Below are 27,153 nucleotides of genomic sequence, written 5' to 3' on the forward strand. Positions count from 1 at the left end.
AATATAAAGTGCGTCCCACAACAAGGAAACTCGTTTTCAGGGGCATAAATCAGAATTATTAAACATGTTTTTACTTTTAATTCGATTTTTACGGTAAGAGTGGAATCCCATCTTTAGTTTGATACCAACAGCTTAGCAAGGAATTCAGGCAGGGTAAATTACAAGCAATAAATACTGAGCCTCAACTGAGGCATATCAGGAACAATTTGCGCAGAAACTCACATGTGAATCTGAATCCTTTCTCATTTCAGGGATCAGGGAGAGAAACTTAACAAAGAATACAAAAGAAATTCTATTGAGCCAATCGTCGTTTCATGAACAATATTTTCCAATTTTTTTTTGCGCAACCTGCTTTTGACATTAGATTTTTAAACTCGTTTTGTTCATTTATGCGTGAAGTGTTCGCCTCATAATGCTTATCAAAAAAGAATAATTGATTATTGTATGATGATATAAATGAAAATTCGAATTCATTCGCCTTTGAAGAACATTGATGAGGGAATCATTTTTCCTTTTTTCTGGGACGCACTGTATAAACATAATAATGTACCGAAAACATGAAAAAATAGCTCAAAGATCATTATGAAATTAAATTTTGAAATAGTATAACAGACCCATGTCAGTATAGCTTCGCTTAACACAGACCTTGAGAAATATCGAATAGGCCTATTAAAAATTATGTACAAGATAAAGAATGATAAAAATGACCTGATATCAACAAGTATCATATGAATATAGATTCGATTATAAATTACTTGAGAAGATATAGAATTGCCTCTTATCGGGTTTACGTCGTGATGTGTAAAATTCTTATACTGTATATATCCTCCAGACCTTTAATTCTTTTTATGTATGTCAATAAGATATTTCTGGGTTCAGTATGAGATATTAGAGACATAATAAAAACAAGTAAAAAAAACTGAAATGATAACCATCTTAACAGAATTTTCAATAAACACTGAAAAGAATTTTAACAATATGCACCAATGTCATCAGTTATAACACACAACCGATGGAAAGCGTGATACTGATTCTTCCTCCGCTGATCCCGGAGATATACAGCTGGTTGCTGTATTGTTGAATAAATAGTTATAAGAGCACAAAGCAATTCTTTCCTCTGAGTTGAATAGGTATCAGTGATATTATGATTAAACATTCAAGAGAGAGAAGAGAATTAACAAATTAGATTTCTTTACCATGCACCAGCTCATCCTTATACAATTAACATCACAAGATAAAGGGCAAAAGAAAATTATGTAAATGACATTTATGTAGGTATAAGCGATAACACTGAGAATGACATGTGGGATGTGTTGTAGTTTCTGATGTCTTAACTTTTTATGAATGACGTCATCTATTACAGATAGGAAATCTAAATTTTCATTCGGTTTGTGGTTAACATCCTTGCTGGATAGAACACAGTGTCTCAAAGTGTGTCCACAGTGTGGAACACAATGTGAAATCCCCCATATTCACATAGGCCCGTATTCCGAACTCGGGTTTAACTTAAACTCATGTTTAAAGTTGTGGTATAAATATGGAGAGCAAATTGTTACATAAATCACTAGCAGTAGAGATATCATATTTCATCTCAATTGGCTCTGAAACCAATCATAATTGTCTAAGAAATAAAAATAGATGATTTTCCTCACCATCGATGAATCAGGAAAGAGCACAGTAAACACAAGAAACATACAACTTAATAAACAAAACTGACACTTTTGGCTTTTCATAATTTTAGCACAGAGTTAGACTATGGTCTAAGTGAAACCTGACTTCGGAATACGGGCCATAGTTTACCGTGTGAACACACTGTGGAGAGTCATACTGCCGGTGTGTCCATAGTGTGTATACATCTTCACACTGTTGAATTTGAGCATTTTAACAGTGTTAATAACATTTTCGCAGTCCACTGTGTGACCACACTGTGTAACACTGTGTTCTTTCCAGGAGAGAAAGGATGGTGTTAAGACAGCACCCGACAGATGTATCTTTTCAACACATGCAAAGTGTTAAAACAATGCAAATTTCGTTCGAGATTAACACAGGATGTTGTTAAGACAACACCAGAATGGATTCTGTATTTATCCACATCAGAGAAGTGTTAAAACAACACCAGCTTGGCTTGGGTTTAGTGTTGGGTATAGTGTTAAGACAACGTCATAAGGGAGTCTCTATCCACACCAGAACAGTGTGTGACTGTTTAGACAACACAAATTGGGTTTGGGATTAACACACGGGTGTTAAGACAACACCGATAGGCTACAATTTAAAAAAAAAACGTGTTTTCTATTCTTTTAGATGTAGGCCTACACAAATTAAAGACTGGTGTTTTATTAAAGGTCAAGTCCACCACACAAAAATGTTGTTTTGAATGAAAAATGAGAAAAATCAAGAAGTGATAAAAATGAAAATTTACTCAATCCCGGGCTCAATCCCCTTATTTGCAAAGCGACCAGGATGGGCATATAGGCCTAACTGTTTTCTGCAATGAAGTGAAACTTTTCAAATGTCATACCCTTTTTACTTAACGATTTTGATGAACTTTATACTGTTATGTTTATTCGATTTTCCTGATTTTCCATCTTATCAACTCTTCGTTGGGGTGAAATTTTCCCTTAAAGGACAAGTCCACCTCAGAAAAATGTTGATTTGAATCAATAGAGAAAAATCAGACAAGCACAATGCTGAAAATTTCATCGAAATCGGATTAAGAATAAGAAAGTTATGACATTTCAAAGTTTCGCTTCATTTCATAAAAACAGTTATATGAACGAGCCAGCTACATCCAAATGAGAGAGTCGATGATGTCATTCACTCACTATTTCTTTTGTTTTTTATTGTTTGAAATATGAAATATTTTTATTTTCTCGTCATTGTCATGTGAAATGAAGTTTTATTCCTCCCTGAACACGTGGAATTCCATTATTTTAACATTTTGTGCTTCAGGCAAGGAGGTCCTAATCGTCAAATTCGTAAAAATTGAAATATTGTATAATTCAAACAATAAAAAACAAAAGAAATAGTGAGTGACATCATCAACACTCTCATTTGGATGTAATTGGCTCGTTCATATAACTATTTTGTTAAAAATAAGCGAAACACTTTGAAATGTCATGACTTTCTTATTTTACATCCGATTTTGATGAAATCTTCAGCATTGTGCTTGTCTGATTTTTCTCTATTGATTCAAATTAACATTTTTCTGAGGTGGACTTGACCTTTAACAAACTATGTTATAATAAAGCTTCCTTTACAATACCACACTGACACGAGAGAGAGGGGGGGGGGGGGGGCTATTGTAAGCCAGTATTCTCTTCCGTTGATTCATTTAAACAAATTTTATCCTTCTTTTACTCATCTAACAGAAATGAATACATGCATTCACTACAGTACAGGATCACAGCAAAAATATTTTAAAACGTGCGAAGGAAGGGGTTGGTCTATGATGGTGTGTATTGTCTAATTCAATGAAAATTCAATTAGAATGAGATACATGTTATTACAATGATACTGTGATGAAATACAACGTACGCTCAAAAGCAAATGCAAGCATTTGAGGTGAGAGGCAAACCAGGTAAAACCACGATTGATACATCACTTTCAAATTGAGCGCTTTGAATTCAACTCTTTCCTTCAGGTTTAGACCATCAATGTCATAGAGCCTGATCACCAATTCACCATTCTTCATAGCACTTGCTACATACACCCTGTCCTGCTTATCCACGGCAGCATACAGGTGGACATCCTCTGGAGCTTGTAGAGACTCACCAGAATTCCCATCCTTGTCATAGACCGTCACCACGCTTGGAGAGAAATAACATGAACTCGCGATGATCAAACCAGAGCTGCTGGCAGATGCATGACCGGTCTTGGGTCTTGTTTGAACAATGTGTTTGAGTGTTTGTCCTATAGGGTCAAAAATGTAGACATGGTTTCCTTCGTTAGTAACGATGATGTCATCTGATGTGCCTCTGTTTAGGCCGAGAACGCCAGAGCCTGTAAAGCGGGTGGGTGGTTTCTCAGATCCTTTGGAAGAGTATACACGTATGTATTTCTCGTCATCTCCTGTTCCCGTCGTTACGCATAGTGACATGCCTTCGAGAAAGACAAGATCCCCATAGCCCCAGTCACTTGGTATGTTCCGGTATGGTTGCGTTCTACCAGCTGAATCAATGATATCTATACCATTTACATCTCCATATCCGATACCCACCCTATTATCAGAGTACTTGGTCATTCCACTCATTATTGCCCTTAGATCTACGCACCGAATGACTTCTAACTTGGGATTTGATAATGAGATGCTCCTGAAGTCAAGAACGGGATCATCTGTAGGCTGGAATCTCTTCTGTAAAAATGAACCAAAATATTGAATGAAAATAAACGTGTTCAAGAATCAAGTAGGTATGAGACATTGATATCATTCTTGTCAAGTATTGATATCATTCTTTTGTCATATTAATCGTTGATTTATTTTAAATCCATTAAGAAAACCAATCGGAGTATACTTTGTAGGTAATGTAGCATAGAGTATATTATGGATTACATTCATTACTACAGCAGTATCTCATCACGGTCAACTAGGTATTTTTTTAATATTGAGACCTGAAAAAATAAAGGTCTCTTCATAGCAAATCATGAAGAGCATCTTTTCCCATCACGGTTAACTAATGTATTAATTATATTTTATATTTGGGATTAAATACATGTACAGGAAATTTCAAGTAGTTTCTGAAATGTCTAGTATCAACACCTGAAAATGTTATATAACTCACTCATTCAATGAAAAAGGTTATAATATAACCTTGTTCTCGGTTATATCTCCATGTGTGGCAAAATAAGGGTGGCAATGTTTTGGTTATTTTCTCTTTCTTTGGGGCAAATGCTTGATTTTTTTTACACTGTCAGTTTCCATTACACCTATTATTCATATAATTTGGCTCTTAAACTTGAATCTTTAAACTTGAATCTTTAAATCATTTTTTCTTAATTAAAAATAGAGATCAAAAAATGAAATTTTTCTTGCCATATTGCTTACTTACTTACTTACTTCCAGGATACTGCCCAACTCCCCTAAAAGGGGTCAAACGGGCAGGGTTAGGGTGCGCTGATGGTCGTTACGCGGAGGTGAGAGGCGATGCTTAGTATTAATTTTGGTTTAGGTACTTCTGGATTGTTACTTTGAATTTGTCTTTGTCGAGAATTGATTTGATTGAGTTTGGCAAGTTGTTCCAGTCAACAACAGAACGTGGTATAAAAGAAAACTTATAGCAGTTTTTGTTAGTTGCAATCGGAATAAAGCTATTTGTGGTTGAGGTATTACGCAGGTTCCTTTGGGCCGGGCGCGCGTTTCCGTTTTAAACCCTGGCGAAGGCATTTTCCGGAAAAGTAACCAAAAAGCGACTAGTGAAGAGTCTACACACTTCGCTGGTTGCATGCAGCGTGCGACACAGGCGAGTCCACCACCGCATGCAATTTGCACAGTTACTGATAAGAGCAGAGTTCCTCGGCACTTCATGTACGGAGAGATAGAATCGAGTGAATCCGAACATGCTTTTGCAGTCGCGTTGTTTATGATAGTTTTTTTTCTAAAAATAAATCATTAACTAAATGAATAGAATGACAGACAAAATCAAAATAAACAGATACTTATAATGGAAAGATTGAAGTTTGATGGTGCCGAAAGATAGATATAGAAGACTGATAAATAGATAGAAACAAGATAGACAGATAGATAGATAGAAATAGAGAGAGAGACAGAGAGAGAGCGGTGGATAGATAGATAGAAAGAGAAAGAGGGAGAGATGGATGGATAGATAGATAAATAGAGAGAGGGGGAGAGGGAGAGAGGTCGATATATAGAGGGAGAGGGGGAGAGAGAGAAAGAGAGAGAGAAGGATAGATAGAGAGAGAGAGAGAGAGAGAGAGATGTTATAGATAGAAATATGGACGGACAAAGAGAAAGAGAGAAAAAAGACAGACAGATGCTATAGAAGGAGAGAGATAGAGAATTTGAGAGACAGATAGATAGAAAGATAAAGAATGAGAGAGACAGAGAAGATTAACAGATAGATAGATACATAGATAGATAGATATATAGATAGAGAGAAATAGAGAAAGAAAGACAGATGGATAGATAGAGGATTTGAGAGATAGATAGATGAGATATAGATAAAGAGGGAGAGAGACAAAGAATATCAACAAATTAACAGATAGATACTCTAGTTAAAAAAATAGATAAATAAATAGATAGAGAGAATGAGAGAAAGACAGATGGATAGATAGATAGAGAGATAGATATTAAATAGATAAAGAATGAAAGAGACAGAGAAGATTATTAACAAATTAACAGATAGATAGATACTCTAGTTAAAAAATAGATAAATAGATAGAGAGAAATAGAGAAAGACAGACAGATGGATAGATAGATGGATAGAGAGATAGATAGAGAATTTGAGAGATAAATAGACGTTAGATAGATAAAGAATGAGAGAAACAGAGAAGATAGACAAATTAACCGATACTGTAGTTTCATAGATAGATAGATAAATAGATAGATAGAAGAAAGACATGACAGATGGATAGAGAGAGAGCTGGAGAATTTGAGAGATAGATAGATGTCAGATAGATCAAGAATGAGAGAGAAGAGCGACAAATTAACAGATAGATACTGTAGTTACATAGGTAGGTAGAGAGAAATAGAGAAAGACAGACAGATGGATGGATAGATAGAGAGAGATAGAGAATTTGAGATAGATAGATGTTAGATAAAGAATGAGAGAGACAGAGCTAGAAGATTATTAGATAGATAGATACTGCAGTTACATAGATAGATAGAGATAGAATTTGAGAGATAGATATATAGACAGATAGAGAGAAAGACAGACATCAGCAAATCGGAAGGCAAATGATCAAGGCAAACATTCATATTGAACCTGGAAAGTATAAGCTCAGCTGCATTATTTGCAAGTATGTTCTGCGGGTAACTTCGGTGCGGACTTTGGATCGCGCGCCCAGCTGATAATGTAAACAAACGTAGACGTAGACTCTTCACTAGTCGTTATTTGGCTACAGGTCTCACGGGCCTAATTACTAGTGGTAGGCCATAGATATTCATTCGAGCCAACCCATTGCTATTTTTTTTATTTTGATATGGCTGATTGACAAAGTGTATGCATATGATTGTACATCTAACTCTGATTCTATTTTTGGTAATTACTGAACTTCCTTTTCCCTAATTGGGAAGAAATATCACCAATTTTGGACTATATTTTGACTGGCGGAAGGATTAGGGCCATTTTGCTGTTTGAGTTGATGAATCTGCTCCCCCCGACGGTGTCTTCAAACACGCCAATTTATTTTTGAAATGAGCCGGTCGAGGGACCCTTTTCTGGTCAGATATGGATTGCCAGATATAAATCCTATCCACTGGTAGTAAACATTCGACCCCCGAATTTCATCCTTATTTTTTATGAATTTTTTAAAGTGCCAATTTAACACATGAGTCTATGGGGAATGAATTAGGCCTGTGAGACCTATATATAACCTGGCATAGCCTATTACATGGGGAATTCCTTAGTGGATGAAATACCTGCCCAACTCTTCAGTAGCAGATTGTTTTTACTAGTAGACATGTTTCAATCATCAAGAGGTCCAAAAATGAACTTCATGGCTATACAAGGCTACATAGGGGGTACTACAGGTAACAAGTTGTTATTAGTAACTAACTCTGTGTTTGTGTACCTAGGCTAGGCTGTGTAGGCTGTGCGTGGGACTTGCTAGCATGTTGTCGTGTGTTTTTGTATACCGACAAGCGCTGCTGTAAATCGTGTATTGCACCCATCACGAGATAAAGTACACATTAGATAGGCCTTGCATCAATTGCGCTTGTGAAATTGGTTCATGGGGAAGGGAATGAGAAGAGAAAACTTTAGAATTTGGCTGAAGAGTGGTGGATTCAAGAGGGAGGGGGGGGGGTAGAGAAAAGCATAGTTAGTATGTGGGGGGGGGGGCTGAGAATGAGTTCTACATACTGCTATCTTGTTCAACTTTTACTGACTTCTAGCCAGACTAGCCCCCATCCATTTAGAATACAAGCCATCTAACCCCCTGTCTCTTTCTCTTACACCCTGGCTTGGGCCCTTGTCATAGGAAGATGTGAATTTATAGTATGCTTGTATGTTGATTCTCATTTCTTTTTATTGTTATCTAATTAAACTCATGTGAATCTGGTATTTATATTGTGGGCAGATCTTGAATCCAGATATGCACACTATTCATATCTACAATTTGCATTATAGGATTTGGGCCCTACATTGCATCCATTGTTGAGCTACATATAGGCATGTAGGATGTGTGTAAATCCATAGGGCACTACACATTAGGAATAACATTAGAAATGGTCATTACATAACACATCTGTATATTTCATGCATTTCTTTGTGATAAAGTGAGTGTACAGATGTTGAAGAAAAGCCAGGAAGGTAAATTAAAAAGAAACCTTCATGTACCATACAATACAGGTCTCACGGGCCTAATTACTAGTGGTAGGCCATAGATATTCATTCGAGCCAACCCATTGCTATTTTTTTTATTTTGATATGGCTGATTGACAAAGTGTATGCATATGATTGTACATCTAACTCTGATTCTATTTTTGGTAATTACTGAACTTCCTTTTCCCTAATTGGGAAGAAATATCACCAATTTTGGACTATATTTTGACTGGCGGAAGGATTAGGGCCATTTTGCTGTTTGAGTTGATGAATCTGCTCCCCCCGACGGTGTCTTCAAACACGCCAATTTATTTTTGAAATGAGCCGGTCGAGGGACCCTTTTCTGGTCAGATATGGATTGCCAGATATAAATCCTATCCACTGGTAGTAAACATTCGACCCCCGAATTTCATCCTTATTTTTTATGAATTTTTTAAAGTACCAATTTAACACATGAGTCTATGGGGAATGAATTAGGCCTGTGAGACCTACTTTTCCGGAAAATGCCTTCGCCAGGGTGTAAAACGGAAACGCGCGGGCCGGGCGCAGGGTGGATCGCAGCGGCTTTCCACCAATAGAGGGCGTACACAAAAATATGCCCAAAATTCAAGTTTTGGAGCGCTCTGGTAAATACAAAAATTATTCTTAAGTTACTAATGAGAAATAAATTGCAACTGTATGGAAATTAGTAATTTTGGTCACAAAAGTGATATTTTAATGATTTTTTTAAAGTGTGTGCCCTGTACAACATTGGCATACCATAGTCCTAACTGTAGATTCACCACAGGCAGGGCGGTAGCAGTGAACAAGTGATATAACTGTTGATAGAACTTTTTATTGTGACAACATCAAAATACTACCCCTAATAATAAGACTGTCTCCATTAATATGAATTTGACGAAATAAACGTTAAAAACCTATTTCTTACGTAGTTTTGTAGTATTTTCAATGTCAGCTCTCTGGGCCTTATGGAAATAGCGTCGTAGAAGTAAGAAGTAGTATCATTATTAGCATTATTATCATCATTGTTATTATTATTATATTCAGAACTGAAAAGGGACAACATCAACTTTATCTCATCATGGTCAACTAATGCAATCGCGAGCGCGTGTCATTTCTTTTTCTTTCCTTTTTCCCCCTTTTTTTAGAGTTAGGCCCAAATACAGGAAATTTAAGAACTTTTTTTATAATAACGAACATGATACGTTATTTATCAATCAAATCCTGCGAGCAGCAAAGTTGAAATTTCTTGTATTAAGACCTGTAAAGGGGATATCATGAAGAGCACAGAGACGCTAGGCACTCAACTTTCTTCTACGTACTTAACCATTCTCACGGGCTTCCGCACTACCGATACTACCCCATCTACGTCGGGACAGCGTTAAGGCCCGTTTACACAGCATCCGGTACGGCGACCGTGCACGGCATTCCGGCACGGCATACGGCTAGTCGTGCCGATTTCCAGTTTCCACTGCCCCCGGCACGGCAAAAAAGCCGTGCTCGGATCCCGTCCAGCAGGCAAAAACCGTCCGATGTACCCATGAAAACCCAAGGCAAAGAAGCCTGCTTCAGGCGTGGCAAGAAGTAATTTTTAATGGTTTCGTGTATCTATGTATAAATAAATCTTGTATCAAATTACAGCAAGAAGCCTCAATCAATCTGACGGACTGCTCATTTGGCAGACACAATATTCTTTCTGTTATTCACTCATCTATACGGGAATAGATCGTTCTATTTAAATGTAATTGAATTTTGTCATGATTAATCTTTTTATTTTACACTTTGCTCTCCATACTTCACTTCCCATTTCTATGCCATTGTCACCTGTTCATCTCATTCCTTAGTTACATCACATTCTATTGCCATTCCAACTTCACATGTTTCTATTGTCTTCTCATTTATATTCAGAACATTCTTCTTCATTCATGACCTCGTGCTCATTAGTTCACCTTTCACCCTTAGTTCTTCACTTTTCTCGACTCTTCTACTATATTCTCTCTGTTTCTATTAGTTAAATTGGTTATACCAAATAATTTCTGAACATATTTGAATACGGTATATTATATGTTAAAGGTCAAATCTACCCAAGAAAACTGTTGATTTGAATAAATCGAAAAAAAGTCAAACTAGCATAATTCATGCAGAATCGGATGTAAAATAAGAAAGTTATGAAATTTTAAAGTTTCGCTTATTTTCACAAAAGAGTGATATGCACACCTCAGTGACATGCAAATGAGACAGTTGATGTCACTTACTATTTCTTTGTTTTTATTTTTTGAAAAATACAATATTTTATTTGACAAGGACCAACTTGACTGAACCAATGCTAATTCTACATGTTTAGGGAGGAATTGATTGTTGTTCTCTTGACAATGAGAACAAAATTACATTTCATATTTCACATAATAAAATACAAAAGAAATAGTGAGCGAATGATGTCATCAGTCTCCTAATTTGCATACCGATCAGGATGTGTATGTAAAACTGTTTTGTGAAAATTAAGCGTAACTTTAAAATGTCATAACTCTCTTATTTTACATCCGACTTTGATATTTTCAGTGTTATGCTTGTTGAATATTTCTCTTTTATTCAAATCAACTTTTTTGTTGGGATGGACTTGTTCTTTAAAAGCAATGCCAAGTGAGGTCTGGCCCAATAAATAAGAGCAATTACACTGTACTTCATTTTGTCGACATCTTTAATTTTAGTTTAATTCAGCTCCAAATATATTTTAGGTTCTTCAGCAATCTACATTATATTTGTTGTTGAAAAAAAGTGATGCTCATTAATTTATTACAGAAAATAATCATAAGAGATATATAAACAAAAAAATGCATGGGGCGTCAAACATTTTCTTAAGGATGAATGTATTCTTATTTCACCATCAACTTTCTTTTGTCAGTATTTTTCATGTCCAAGGGCCCATTTCAAAAGTACTTTAACATTATGGCAACTTCCATGGAAACCACAATTATAATTGGATGTTGCGCCATATTACCATTAAAGACAAAGTTATGATAGTTGTACCTCTCTATGAAGCAGGCCCCAGGAGTGTCATTGCCATTCTGTTTAGAGATGAAATTTTGTTTCTAACATTTTGACATATTTCAAACAATCCTAGATCTCTGTTTCCAAAATAAAACATTAGTCCAGAAACGTTCCGTCCAGTACCCATCATTTTTATTTTCACAGTAACTGGTTTCATGTGTTGATATTTGATAGTACATTACTAGTTATCATGTTAATATTTGCATGAACCAAATTTCTGTGATGTGCAAACTGTTCAACTTCTCTTATCTGTGAACAAATCCTGATTTTAAATTCAAGTATAATTTAAAAAATAAATATATTTTTGATAAATGGTGAACATGCTCAGACGATATTTTCCAGATCTACAAAAGAGGAAGATCATTATCCTTCAAAATCGTAATTTCTGCAAATTGAGACTGACTTGCAACTGTAACAATGGGAGATGTTAAAGTGAAAAATTCAAGTGGAAATTAGAATAACACATTTTATGGTGTAGTTGTTTATAATACGATATCAGTCATTAAAGTTGTAGATTTCCTGCAAATGATTTATTTCATATGGATTTATCATAAGTCATTCAGATGTAATCATATATACACTGCTTTTCATTTGTTGGTGATGCTGCATGTCTGACATTGCATCTTTTATGTTGAGACTATTGACAGGTTGTTAGCTCTGGCAAACTACAAACCACTGTCCCTTTGTTAGCTAACAATTGGATGAGTATTGAGTAATGTCAGAGGGAATAAGATATCAGCTCTCTTTTTAGCGGTGGAGCATAGCAAGTTAGAATATTTTCCGTTACCTTTTTTTTTAAATCTACGAAACATATTTGGATTCTTAAATTGTGAGATGTTTATCACATCAATAGGAATCGACTTGGATTTAGATGACACGAAACCTTTAATTCCTATAGTAGTATGTTCAATGTTCAGAAGACCGAAATTAACCTCATAGCAATGGAGCTGGCATTGAGGTAACTTTTACAGTGTGGGACAATGGGGGACAAACTGGAGAAAAATTGATCTACAGTTATGTTGTCACCATGACTATCGGTGCTTTGAAATTACTGCAACATTGTGTCCTCGATTTGAAGTGAAGTTGGGACTTGAAGACTGGACTGATGTTGCGGACGTGCCTGAGGATGATGACGAGGAAGCCTGACCCACGTTGTGGATAGATGTCACCATTCTCCTGCTCAGTTTCTTCCTGCTTGGTACAGGCTTCTCCTGGTGTGTCCACATCAAACACAGGATCCAAGATTGAACTTGTTCTGTTGACAGAAAAATCATATGTTCAAATTTATTTCATATGTTTTACTCAGAATACTGAATACTAAAAAATCGACTCTCATGTACCAAGTCGATACAGTCTTCTTTTCTTCAATTCATTAATATTCTTAACGTCTGTAGTTTTATTTTATATTACTTTTTTAAGGGGCGGGTTACTTTTCAGAAGGCAAATGGCTTTCACTTCAAGGAAATGGAACACCTAATAACCTGTACTACTTTGCACAGGTAGTCAGGTACAAATATGATCAATCATATTAAATGAAAATGTGGATGTATATAATAATTACAGGAAACGGGTTGATGTAAACATGAGAGAATGAGCCAACCATCAATGTATAATCTAAATTGATTCGTATAGTTTGTACGAGAGCTCTCATATCCACCCTGCAGAGTGCACAAAGTGCAAATTAATACCATAGCTGTTGCCTGACCGTTTCCTGGTGCAAGGAATTCCTGTCAGAACCCCAAAACTAAACCTGGGTCAAGTGCAGCATAATATCAGAATTCATATTTACAAAATACATTTCTTCGCATGAATTCAAATTGATATACATATTCTCTCATCCCTGGGACAAGAAAACAAAATAATGAATAACTTACTCTCGATTATGTATGTATAGAGAACTAGGAATTCCATTGCCTCTCTGTACTTGTATTTACGTGCTTTGTTTGAGAGAGCTCCGTCACCAATCTTCCACTCCATTTTCTGTCCTTTTTTTTAGGAAGTTGTCCCTCACCTCGCTACGTCACCTTAAGATGATTAAAAAAAAACACAAAATCTAATTCCTGTAACCTCTGAAAATTTTTCCTACCCCTACCCAACCCGCCTCCCCCCCCCCGAAATATTTAAATGCGAAAATTAACAATGTGCTTTTGAAAGTAAAGAATTTTGCCTCCTTCATTTTTTTTGCTTGTAAAAGTGACGTGATATTTATATTACGTATTTGTGAGGAGGGGTTGGTATAAAGTTTCTGGTCCACATCACAAAGCAAGGTCTCTTTCTACATTTACATACCCTTGCTCTTATTTCTTATTTACTTTCCGTTATTTTTTAAATTCAAAACACTATAGACTATCTTACACATGTGGAAACAATTTTTAAAATGGCCATAAAGACCAAAACTTACCATTGATATTCATTGAATTATAACAACCGGGAGGTAGCTGCAGTTGTAAGATTGTGAACTTGATTTGCTTTCAAACATCCACATACAAATATAACTCTTTTCTAAAGATGTATATTCAATATATTTCTTCATATTGGTAGTGAAAAAATCGTAAAGTTTGAAAAAAAAATAATATGACGTTAAACAATACCAACCTGAAATTACAAGCTGACGCCCAATGTCATGTCATACATCGCTTTTTACTTCTATGTCCTTAATCATCTCCAATCTCTTGTCATACAGGATTGGATTTTCCTACACTTCTAGGATAAGGGCTTCCTCCATGTCGGTTATCTGTCATGCAACACATTCCATATAAATCTTATTAGCAAATAATAACAAAGGTTTTAAGGAAGAATTGCAAAAGCGTTTCGGGAAAGGCCAGTGTCCAATCAGCATTTTTAATGCACAAATAGAAATTCTCCTAAACAAAATGATTTCATTTGTTGTAGAGAAAAGTGATCGTCTAGAATTTTTTTCAAGAGGTTGAAATAATACATTTTATCATTTGAAAAGTACATGTAAAACATAGGGTCATGCTAAGAAAAAAAAGATTTTGCCCCTATATGGTCCTATATTCTAAGCCATATTCATATATCCTATCTGCAGTGCCACTCTTGCTGCTGAAAAAACGACCCAGTGCCTCTCTCAAATAGACCCTATACTATAGCCTATAGGCCCTAGTACTAGGCTAGGCTAGTACTAGTAGCGGTAGGCCTAATTGAAAATTCCTTCGTTCAGAGCCTGAGGTCTAACGACGTTAACTTACTTAGGTCTAACATTAGACCTAACAACAGGTCTAACTTTTGTGGACGTTATTGGTCTAACGTTAGAATTTTGTATCTAACTAACGTTAGGATCTAGTTAAGCCTAACGTTAGACTCGACTACTCACTAGTCCCCTGCCCTAGGCCTAGTCTAATCTAAGTCTCACTTTCTTTAGTAGGCCTAGATCTAATCTAACGACGTTAGGCCAGTCACCTGGATTATCGAGTCTAAGACTAACACAAAACAGTCAGTAACATAAAGCATAACGTTAGACCTAGACTCTAGATGTGACTTAGGCTATAGGATAAATATCTAGCCTATCTAAGTTAGATGTTAAGGTAGGCCTGACTTAACATTTCTAACGTTAGACGTACCGTAGCTAGGAAACCGAGTCTATCTTTTTAGGCCTAGTATTAGGGGCCTAGGCCTAGCCTTACATCTAAGTTCTAACGTTGTCGTTAGGCCTTATCCCACATTATTATTTCCGGCCTTATATTATTTGGCCTTATTTTCTTGTGCTCTACTTTCTGGGGCTCAGTTATACAGTATGCGAAATAGTTGTTAATTAGTTGCTTACCAGACCAAGAATGGCAAGATCAAGTCCTCCTTCACCTCTCTTCAGCAGGTTATACACGTAGACCTACGTGTACGTGCGATTTTGCATTTAACACGTAAACTCCCATAGACTCTCACCGCAGGCGATTTGTCGCTTGATCAGAAAATATGTGGGCAATGACGTAATTTATCTGGACGGTGATTGGCCAGAAGTGAAAAAAACCGTGTGCCGGCTCTGAAAATGGCTTGCTGATCGATCTGCAAATCCGGCAAATTACGCCGTGTTATACAACACGGCACGGCACCGTTGAAGTGGAAACAGTTTCATAGGATTTAGTGGTGATCGATTTTTTTTGCCGTGCCGGATTGCCGTGGTGCCGTGCACGGTCGCCGTACCGGATGCTATGTAAACGGGCCTTTAGTCTGAAGAAGCCTGCACACACGGGTAAGCGATGAATCCCAATAACCGGAGTTAGAAATGAATATTTATTATGAGCATGATGAATGACGTATTCAGTTGAATTTCGGGAATTGAAGAGTCATAGCAGTGTCATAGCGCGCGTAATTTGATAGCGTTGTAGAGACGTACAAACTATTATGTGGTGCCAAAGAGAACTCGTTTGGAGAACGGTGTAGAGAACTTATGTTGGTTACCAGACTTATTTTAATTTGTCTTCTCGATCTCGGTAGGTAGGTAAAATATTTTAATCTGGGTATACCCTTGAGCTGAGGGTCAAGTTTGAGAGATAGGCCTAAATAGCAGTTAGACTTAGCTGGCTATATAGCTAGACCTACTTAGTAGGCTACTGAGCCAGAACTAGTCTTAGCCTTAGGTATCAGAGCCTGAGCTGAGGTAGCTCACTAGACTTGGTACCACTAGACTTCAAGTTGATTCAACTTGAAACTTAAGCTTATGACTGTTGAAATTCAACTAGTGTACCACAATACGTACCATTGTTGCTTGTTGATGTATAATTGGTAGGTATCAAGTAACCATATTTTTGATACCTAGCCTAGCCTCTTAGCTGCCTAGCCCGCCAGTATAGTAACCTTAGAACTGCTCACAAACACTTGTAAGGGGGGGGGGGCTGATGCAAAAAAAAAGATATCACAAAAAAATTTCGGGCTCCCCCTCCTCTTCTGACCTAAAAAAAATTAAGACCCCCTTTAGCAACAAAAATTAGTGGTTCACCATAGGAAAGCATGTAAACTCAATTTTTACTGGAAAATTTGTGGTAATTTTTTTCAAGGCCCCTTAAGGGGTCAAAAATTTGAAGCGCCCCCTTTTGGCATCAGCCCCCCCCCCCCCTTACATACCCTCTCAAACTTGACCCTCAGCTCAAGGGTATACCCAGATTAAAATATTTTACCTACCGAGATCATGAATATTCATTTCTAACTCCATTTATTGGGATTCATCGCTTTATTCAGGTTAACTAATTAATTGCCAAATCCAGTGCTATGATTTGCTCAGACGTCCAATGACGTCAGAGACGAGAAACCTTCAGTGACAATTTTGGCCTTGTCGCTTGGAGGCGCTGTGTAATCTGGGCAGCAAGAATTGACACGTTTGTTGATAAACATAATTCCATAGATTCATCGCTATTTTGTCGTATTTTTGATGAGCCGATGTTGTAAGTAAATAATTATGAGTTACTAATTGAATTTGAGGTTTCATTTATCATGTGTATGAGAGACAATGAATTTTGCTGTTTTAAACACTACTAATTTGAGTACAAAAATTACAGCTCATTCTAGGTTTTCAGAACTAGGTGTGAGTTCGCTCGCCTATTGGGAGAGTGCCTAAATGAAAGTGTTAGTTGTACGTTGTACAGTAAATATAGAAAGGATTATAAACCCCTCAAAAAAAGTTTTGCAACTCAGTTTTGGGGGATGATATCTGTTTGGTTAATGAAGTATAAAAGATAAAACTGGTTTCATTGGAAAGCTGAATTATTCCTCTTTACAATGACATGCCATTTGCTGTGATTATGTAGTCATGGAATATGCAGTCACCATGAACATTGAGAAAAGTCAGAAGTGAAATGTTGCAAAGTGCATTGATTTCTAACAAGAGTCTCCATTTCTATAGAATTTCCACCATGCAGGCCGGCCGGTGACAGTGAATGCACTCTGTCCATCCTCGAAACAATTGGAAATTCGCTATTGGAAACGACGCATTTTGCAACATTTCATTTCTAACATTGCTGCGTATTATCATGTCTGTGTATATCATGATAACACTAGCATTACAAATGACACATGATTGTAAAGGAGAATAATCATGCTTTCTAAAGATATCACTTTTACACATAATGATGACACATTAAGAAATTTATTGGCACTCAAACTTGCAGTTTGAGTTGCAGAACTCAAACGTGAAATGGCAACGAATTTTGCAACATTTCATTTTTGACATTGCTGCATATTTATCATGTCTGTGTATTTCATGATAACACAAGCATTACAAATGACACATGATTGTAAAGAGGAATAATCATACTTTCCAATGGTACAACTTTTACATATGATGATGGCTCACGAAGAAATTTATTAGCACTCAAACTTAGGTTGCAGAACTTTTTTTGAGGGGTTTACATGAACAGAAACGTAATTTCTGAGTATTTATGAACACTTATGAGCCAGCCTGTAATTGCTGGACATTTAAATGTATTATTCGTAGTACATATGTCAAGGATACCAGTTACTAGGCAAACAAAGCATGAATTTATGTTGATAAACAAAGCTTAGCCAGATATTTTTCATGCCATATTTTAGGCTGTTTGGGGTTCAAAAACCATACAAGTTATATGGACAACTGTCTTTTTAGGCACACATGAATTTTAACTGGCAACCCTGATATGTGTAAGCATGAATTTATAAGTTGTAATTTAGGTCAAGAATGTGTCATTTTATTGCATGAATGATAATTATCACAGCATGTATTTTTAATGAGGTCAGTAAAGAAATGCCAGTGTGCGCTGAGCATACAATGTATTGTGGTTGTTGTTTTTGTGCACACAGTGCTGGTGGTTTTGTTTATCTTATTGCCAAACCTAAAGATGATATGAGGATTTAATAGTTGACACATTAGTTTATTGACTTGCTTATTGTGAGACATTTCATAGAAATTATTAGGATTACTGATGGAATCTAAAAGAGTGTTTCATCAGGTTAGATTATAGAATTCAAGCAGACAAAATGACACCAACTGAAGACTGATATGCATATGCAGAGGCATTTATTGATGATAAAATGAAACTGATGAAGTAACTGAAACTAATGTAGCTGATTTAGCTTTATGCAAATGAGGTTATTTAAAGGGACAACAAAGGATAAAGAGTTGATATTTGTTTGATACAAAAGAATGATTTTTTTATTTGTACCTGCAATTTATATTCATGTGACATAACGTGCTACTGAGAAGTTGACTCACACGTATGTATGTATACAAGATAATTTATGACTCTTTATTTTATATCTTATTAAATTGCAGGTTGAACCTTGCTACTTGCTTCTTGATATTGGACACGCATGGTCTCGCAACTCTGGTTTATTGTTGTCACGGTGGTCTGTGGGGAAATTTGTTAACGTCACCTACAAAAGCTCCCAGGTAAAAATAAATTATTGATTGTGAAAAGAAGAAAATTTCTTCCATGGAACTCTACCAATCAGATAAATCTTTTTACGAATGAAGAATGAGGTCTTATATGCTTATGAACATATAGCAAATGTAAATTCTCCTACAAAATCTTTTTTCATGTGGAGTCCCTCAAGGCTCAATCTTCGGTCCGCTTCTTGTTTTTGGTCTACATTACAGATTGTTTAAATCTTCAAATACTTTATACTGTACTCTTCTTTATGGAAAGATTTATTATATCTTTCCCATAAGGACCCAAACATTTACCTGACACTTTCAACAAAGAATTAAATCTAGTCTCGGAATGGATCAAAGCCAACAATTTATCACTTAATAACAATAAAACTAATTACATGCTCTTTACCAATATCATTGACGAGCTCCCATTATTTCTTATAATGTTAATACTCAAAGAGTATCAAATACAAAATTTCTTGGGGTAACTTTCGACGACAGACTGTCAAGGAAAGGACAAACAAATTATACATGTAACATAATTTCACAGAATATTGGAATTATGAAGTGAAATTCTTCTTCCCGACTCGTATTATTAAAATTGTACTGCGGGGCGGGGGGGGGTATGTGAATTTCATTTGAATCAACTTTTACCACACCAGAAAAAACATTGCGCTTTATTTGCTATTCCTATTACCAGGTACACAAGAATGTTCTTTTAAAAACTCGTGGTATTCTTAAAGATACATGATCTTCATGATCTTTACCACTACAGTGCGTATCAAAAAATGCTTTGAAAAAACCCTGGGAATTAAAAAATATACAACATGTGGGTAATTTTTTTCACATATATTCTTAGGTTTAAGTCTCATCTATCCAATGAAAGTAAACGTTTCGACAGAATATTACACTTGAGTGAGCACTGTCCATTTTTGTAAAGCTCGCAGAAATATGTTTGCGCAGGAATGCTCGTTTTCACGCTGTGTCAAGGGGAAAGGGTGAAATCAAATTTACCCTGCGAAACATTTCTCATACATTTCGCTTGCACGTTTAGTCAATTCAAATACAACAGATACATTCAAGCATTTTATAAAAATATTGCCACCCACATTGAAATTTCAACACTAAAGCCCCTTTTACACCTTCACGGATGCAACACGGATCATCACGGATCTCAGTCCGTGATGATCCGGGGTGCCAAATTTGTATTTTCCTAGCATTCCCGGAGTGAGTACGGAGTTAACTGGTTATTAACACGGATATGTACGGAAAAGTACGGAGTCTACAAGGATAGGCAAGGTAGCAATAGGGATCCTGTTTGATATGCTCCCGGGGCCAACACGGAATACCCGGATGATCACGGATGTTACTGGGTCTTTACACGGACCTTACCACTTCTTGTCGCCGGCATCTTGCTAGAATGAAGTTTCGTCCCTTTTTGCAGCATCTGGAGCATGCTCGTGCTTGGTTATGAATACGGACTATTGTTCATGTACGCAAACAATACAAACATTTGACCCGGATAAAGCCGGTATCAACAAGGATCACCCGGTTCTTACAAGGAGCCTCCCGGATGCATTCGGTAGCTACACGGATGTACAAGGAGGCTACAAGGATGAACACGGATGATTATCAGTCCGTGTACTCCGGGATGAAAAATTGAACATGTTCAATTTTTCTCCCGGACATGCCGGTACATCAAGGATGGCGCCGGATGAGTAGCCGGAGTGTACACGGTAGTCCCGGACTGTACACGGATGACCCCGGATTGACAATCCGGGATGATCCGTGTTGCTTCCGTGAAGGTGTAAAAGGGGCTTTAGTAACCACAAACTTTACCCTTTTTGTGCCAGCTGGTTCTGAGGACATAACTAAATCTGAACAAAAGTTTATGTCAGACATCTCCAACACTTTTTTACTAAGTTTTTATCATTTAAAGTGGGTTTTCATTTCATTTGTCATTTAATTCTTGTTTCTCTACATCTCTTCCAAGTTTGACAATGATCAACAGAATGAAAATCAAGCCTACAAGCCATTTCATGTAAATCATAGCTCAGTGTAAAGCAAATACCGCCTCGGTGTGTGGAGGAGTGGGGTGGGGCGCAATGCACTCTCCAAAGTGTTTTGGGCAAGGAAACAACTTTAAAAAGGTAAAAAATATCTTCAAACCTATTTCACTAGCTAAATTCAACGTGTTCTTCATGATTAAGGTCTACTTTTATTCTCATAACTTTTTCAAAGTTCTGCGCTAATCATTTATCACTAACTTTTCAAAAGTAAGTGGTGCTCACTCAAGCGGAAATATTTTTCGACAGTTATAACGTCATTTGCTTAAATGGATCTGTACCAATGTTAAAATGCGGAAAAATCTTCAGGATACAAATGTTTAATTTTACAGGATTTTTTTCTTAGTGTAAACTTTTTTTGATACGCACTGTATAATGTAGGAACCTTTGTGTACAGTCTCTCAGAGATGAACTACCACTAGACGCATTTTATTTCATGCTTACACGAAACATATACCCTGCAATGAGATTTTTAACAAACACACTGTTCGTATCTTCTTGGATCAAACTTTGGAATCCACTTTCACAAGCTATTCGAAGCAAGCCTAGAATTCATAGTTTCAATAGACACTGATAGAGCATTTTTTTTTTAATCTCACTAATAACTAGAACACTCCAATTATTCATCCTATTTGGATATCTTTAAGATCTTCTGTTTATCCACATTCCCCCCCCCCCTCTCTCTCTCTCTCCCTTCATTTCGCTTCTTTTCCTGTCTCTGTCTCTTTTCATTATATCTACCTGTCCGGCTTTGTTTTCTTTTACTCGTTTTGGTCCTTTGTTTTTTAGTTTGTCCGTTCTTTTACGATTTCGTATGTCTTGTTTTTGTATAGTTTTTGTCTCGCCTTGTTCTTGTACCGTTCTGTCACGTCCTGTTTTTGTAACTTTTTGTTTCGTGTGTCCTTTACACTTTTTGGTCATACCTTGTATTATTATTCAGCCTTGTTTATCTTAGTTTACTCGGGAGAATATGATTTAATATTTATATATATATATATTACAAGAATCTAAAATTAATTTCTACAAGAAAGATATGATGATTTGTATATTATACATATTTTCTTCTTTAGATCTTGCAATAATATATATTGAAGGAAACCCTCATTGATAATCTTTGCTTCTCAGAAGGTTTCTCTTTCATTTCAATACGTTTTATTATAATTTGCTTTACTCTGTAACTTTGTTGAAACTTTGAAATGAAATAAATTCGTTATCAATCAATAAAAAAGACCCTAAGCAAATTATGTTTCCTCAAATTATCCAGATAGCAAATATATATTCCCTTTTCGTCTTCTTTCTCTTGTTCCCCTTTTTGCCAGCCAATTGGTAGGGGTGGGGTAGGGGGAACGTGCGCCCGTGTCCCCCGTAGTTACGCCACTGAGCATGCTGAGTTAAAATGAACCTCAATTCTCCCAAATTTCAAGGGGATTTTTTTTTAGTTATTTATTTTTTAGATTTCTTTTATATATAAATTATGCAGAATTTCTCAAAGGAATTGCCAATACTAACCTTCTTATGTTCAATCTCATGACCTCCAAAAAGAAAAGACATCTCTTGATGCATCTTCAGACACTTCCCACACAAGGAAGTTTTGCAGGTTTTTCAAAAGGGCATCATACCCTCGTATTGTCTATCATCTGTGCATTCCAGTCGTATTTCACTCTTAGAACGGTGGTCATTGTGGTAGTCATCAACGAATCCGTTGACCGCCACATTAGGAGGGAAATTATCAGAAGGTTTGCTTGAAGTGTACATATTTTCTTTCCTGCAGACAGGGCACAACATATAATCATCATTTGGATAGGCCTGTTCGTGTTTCTTTATGCACACGCGGCAGAAAGTGTGCCCACATGTCGGAAGAATGCTTGCCTCGACGAAGATGTCGCAGCAAACTGGGCATGTCAAATTCTCTGAAGAGCTACAAGATTTCCTTCCCAAAGCCTTTTCAGCCATTTCCTACAAGATTCTTATTATGTCTAGTCATTAAAACGGTAAGAGTATGAATTATATTTCTAATATCCTTTAGAAATCACAACTCAATAAACAGAATCACACTTGAACTTACGGCCGTGGCATCCTGCATGGGGAACGTTCTACCTATTTATGCCATTGTCACAACCATGACAACGGCGAAACCTTCCCGATACCGACTAACTTATTTACATTATTTCCAATGATATATTACTGCTTGGTTTGGAACCGGCTTCATTGGTGTGACTGTAACATTTAATGTTGACAGTCTATTTTTTTTATTATCGTTAACATAATAACCGTGCCTCTATTCAACATGTTCTATCAAATAATAAGACAATAGTAATCAATTGTGTATGAGCGTTCTGGGGGGCATTTACACCTAGCATTGTCATTTAGTATAAACAAAAACTGTTTCCCCGTCAACAAAACAAACATCTTTGAAGTTCTGAGTTACTAAACTGTAACTGTTATTCCCGGGAGTTCGTTGTATAGTAAGACTATCTATGTCACGAATATGTTAAAGAAGCTCCAGTCTCACATTAAAGTTTAGTTCATTTCAACCAAACATTAACAAGAAAGTACGTACAGCGTGATGAAATGAACAAGATGACAACCAAATAAATAAGTAATCTTATTCAATAATAAGCAGCAACAAATGAAGAGCTCAGTTGCAAAAGGGGTTACGTCCACTTTTCACCAAATTTGATTTTTATGTCTCAATGTATAGATATTTGATACCAAAGAAAAGTTGAAATTCCTATTAAAAAGTGAACTAAGATTGAAAAGAAAAATCCCTTTTTTCAAAAGGGTTAGGTCCACTTCAGTTTAGTTGCAAAAGGGGTTAGGTCCACACAAATTTTTTTTGGAAAAGAATATCTAAACAAATATGAAGAGAGGTAGATTTTTCTTATACCCAACTTCATGTTATCATGGTATGGTATCATGGAAATTTAGTTTCGCATAAGAATATTGCAATATGGGAGAATAAAAAAAATGATTTTCTTGGAGTGGACCTAACATTTTTTGCAACTAAACTCTTCTGAAGAACTCATTTGTCAAAAGGGGTTAGGCCCATTTTACATATATTTTATTGTTTTCTGTCTCTAAACCTCTAAATTTTTAGTCACTCAAATGATATCAAAGACAATTGATATGAAATCGTGAATGAAAGTGGCAAACAAAAATAACTTTTTTAATCAAAAGAGATTGGATTCATTTCAGTTTACTTGCAAAAGGGGTTAGGTCCACAGTGATGATTATTTTAAAATATAGAGAAAAAAAATTGAAGAAAGATTTCTTTTATACCCAATTTTATGTTCACATGATCGGGTAGTACATCATGAAAATTTAGTCAGGGGCCTTAGCGAAATTTTGGGGACAGAATATACAAAAAGCGCAATTTTTTGGTTCCCTGGTATCAAAAGCATTAATTTCAGATAGGGTGCCCCGAAATCGGTGAAGGGCACCCTATTCTAAAATGCCAATTTATGCAAATTTTATGCAAAAAACTCATAATTCACCATTTATCACTATAAATAATCTCCAAATGCCCATTTTTTGTGTATTTGGGTCTTCTTTTGCTAAATATTCAACTGTAGGTCGATTTGTTAAAACTTGATTGATTGATTGATTTTATTCGTCAAGAATATCACAAGAGATTACAATGAAATTGAAGAATACCTTGACAGGATAGCCCATGAAAGCCGAAAGGCTTATTTCCAATGGGGTCCTATAGTTAGTATAAAACATTAACATATTGTAACAAAACTGGAATATGGTAAAATAATAATAAAATACATACATACATATCCATCAGTCAAATAATAAGCAAACAACAATCCTCCTAATATGTGAAACAAGATTATATTTTAACATGCCCTAATGTATACATTATCTAAAATAGTAGAAACCAACAGTACAAAATGTGTGATTTCTAATGGTAATATTGCTCCCGAGTAGCTTCCAGTTTTAGGTGCTTCTTTAATGCACTCTTAAACTGAGAAAATATTTTAACTGCTTTTACTTTATTGGGTAGAGCATTCCAAGATTGGATGCCATTAAAATAAAAAGTGTTCCCTATATGTCCTTCACGTTTTGGCAATATAAAATTAAAATGACTATTTCGAGTACCGTACCTATGGATATTTGATACACGGGTGAAATTATTTGCTATATAATGATCTAATGTATCCGAATAGAATATTTTATGCACGTGGTGTAATATTAATTGTTGTGATCTGTGATCTACATGAAGTAATCCTGCCCTTTCAAGTTCATTACATCCGACATGTGCTCTTGGTCCTAAAACATTTATGTATCTCACAATTTTATTTTGGATTATTCTTAGTTTTTTCTTATCCGTAACACCCAGGCTACCGTACCAAGCCGCATTAGCATAGTCAAATAGACACTGTATCAAAGCAAAGCATAAAATACGTCTAGACTTCATATTCAAACAGGTTTGATATCTATACAAAAATTTCAAGCGCGAATTTGCCTTTTTGACGATTGAGTCTACCAAACCCGTCCATGATAGGTTACTTGTTAAATTAATTCCCAGATATTTCACTGAATCTTTTCTGTCAATTACCTGATTATTATATGAAACCTTGAAATCGTGTGTATATCTTAACTTTCGTTTCGAACAAAATAAAATGCTTTCTGTTTTCCCAACGTGTAAACTAAGCTTGTTGTCAGACATCCATTCAATGCAATTTGCCAAATCTGCACTAAGCTTTTTATCAATTATCTTGGGATTTGTATCCGAATATAGCAAGACACTATCATCAGCATATAACATGAATTTAGATTCGTTAATACAAGTACACATATCATTGATGTAAGACATAAAAAGAATGGGGCCTAAAATGCTTCCTTGAGGGACTCCGCATTTAATAGGCAGTGAATCAGAAAGAACCGTCTGCATGGTAACTACTTGATGACGGTTAGATAGATATGATCTAAACCATGTCACACATGCAGAGTCTAAACCCATCACTTCTAATTTCTTCAAAAGTATGTCATGATTTACAGTATCAAAGGCTTTTTGTAAGTCTAGGAGAACCATTCCAACCATGCGCCCATTTGAAATTTCGTTCCTGATAAAATCTGTTAAATGTATTAAACAAGTTTCAGTGGAATATCCGTTACGAAAGCCGGACTGAAATTTATATATTAGCTTGGTTTCTTGAAAGTATTTCTCCACTTGAGCATGAACAGATTTTTCCAAGATTTTCGACACTACACTTAATACACTTATAGGCCTATAATTACTAACGTCAGTTTTATCTTTCTTTTTATGTAGCGGGGTAACTTTTGCAAATTTCATATCTAGAGGAAAGGTAGAAGACATAAGAGATAAATTAATAACATAATTCAAAGGTTTGTACAAATTTCTTGCCCCATCTTTTAGAAATCTTGCAGGTATCATATCTAGACCAGTACTTTTTGATATTTTCAACCTATTTAGTTCGTCTAAAACAAATTTTTCTGTAACAGGGGAAAATGAAAACTACTTTTTGAAATACCCTTTTCCTCATAAAACTTTTGAAATTGGTCACTTTCTGCATGAAATTTGTTTGTATTTACTGGTAATTTACAAACTAACTTGGTGAGTATGAATCGATTCTTAAGGTTAATTTATGCAAATTTTATGCTAACTATATGTAAAAACACACATTTCATCATATCTCGACATAAAGAATTGTCAAAATTACAAATATTTTAATTCTTGATAGGATGCCTCGATATCAATGACTGGAATCCTATTTCATAGTGCTATTCTTTTGCAAAATTATGCAAATTCACACTACCGGTATTCACCGTAAATTCCTGTATATGTATATTACAGACCTAAACTTTTCTAGAAGCCCTTATTTTTTTTTGGGGGGGGGTATTAGGGATTTAATGATGGGGCAACAAATCTAGATTGATTTCTGTGCAGTTCCCGAATAAGAATCAATGTTCAATCTTAATTAATGCAAATTTATGCAAAATTTCTGCAAATATGTGTAAAACACATCAACTATCATATTTCGAGGTTGTAAACCGAGGGACGACCACAACACGACACTGAGACACTGACACAAAATTCACTCATCATGGTGACTTTCCATGCGACCAGAGGAGGGTGTCATGTTTAAAGTGCAAATTTATGCAAATTATAAATCCTGTGAATACCCCTTTCACAATTAAAAAAAACCTAATCATA

The 27,153-nt window shown here is 35.9% G+C and overlaps 1 protein-coding gene and 1 long non-coding RNA gene across 2 annotated transcripts; both read right to left on the bottom strand.

Annotated features, from left to right (window-relative positions):
• Positions 1–3,208: 3,208 nt before the first annotated feature.
• On the bottom strand, positions 3,209–22,952 carry LOC121421653. The gene is made up of 2 exons (XM_041616419.1): positions 22,479–22,952; positions 3,209–4,351 (listed from the first exon to the last, which is right to left on the bottom strand). The coding sequence occupies exons 1-2, from the start codon at positions 22,530–22,532 to the stop codon at positions 3,503–3,505; spliced, it is 903 nt and encodes a 300-aa protein (XP_041472353.1). The 5' UTR covers positions 22,533–22,952; the 3' UTR covers positions 3,209–3,502.
• On the bottom strand, positions 11,051–14,694 carry LOC121421654. Its single transcript, XR_005971015.1, has 3 exons — positions 14,142–14,694; positions 13,421–13,570; positions 11,051–12,801 (listed from the first exon to the last, which is right to left on the bottom strand). It is a non-coding gene; the product is annotated as an uncharacterized LOC121421654 (long non-coding RNA).
• Positions 22,953–27,153: the final 4,201 nt, after the last annotated feature.

The sequence above is a fragment of the Lytechinus variegatus genome, chromosome 9, assembly GCF_018143015.1.
Source record: "Lytechinus variegatus isolate NC3 chromosome 9, Lvar_3.0, whole genome shotgun sequence".
Classification (NCBI taxonomy): Eukaryota; Metazoa; Echinodermata; class Echinoidea; order Temnopleuroida; family Toxopneustidae; genus Lytechinus; species Lytechinus variegatus.

Bases quoted from the DNA above. Each gene is read 5' to 3' on its own strand.
- LOC121421653 (XM_041616419.1), bottom strand. From the start codon at position 22,532: ATGCATCAAGAGATGTCTTTTCTTTTTGGAGGTCATGAGATTGAACAT. The intron at 4,352-22,478 runs GTTAGTATTGGC...TCATTTTTACAG, and splicing joins ATGAGATTGAACATAAGAAG to AAGAGATTCCAGCCTACAGA.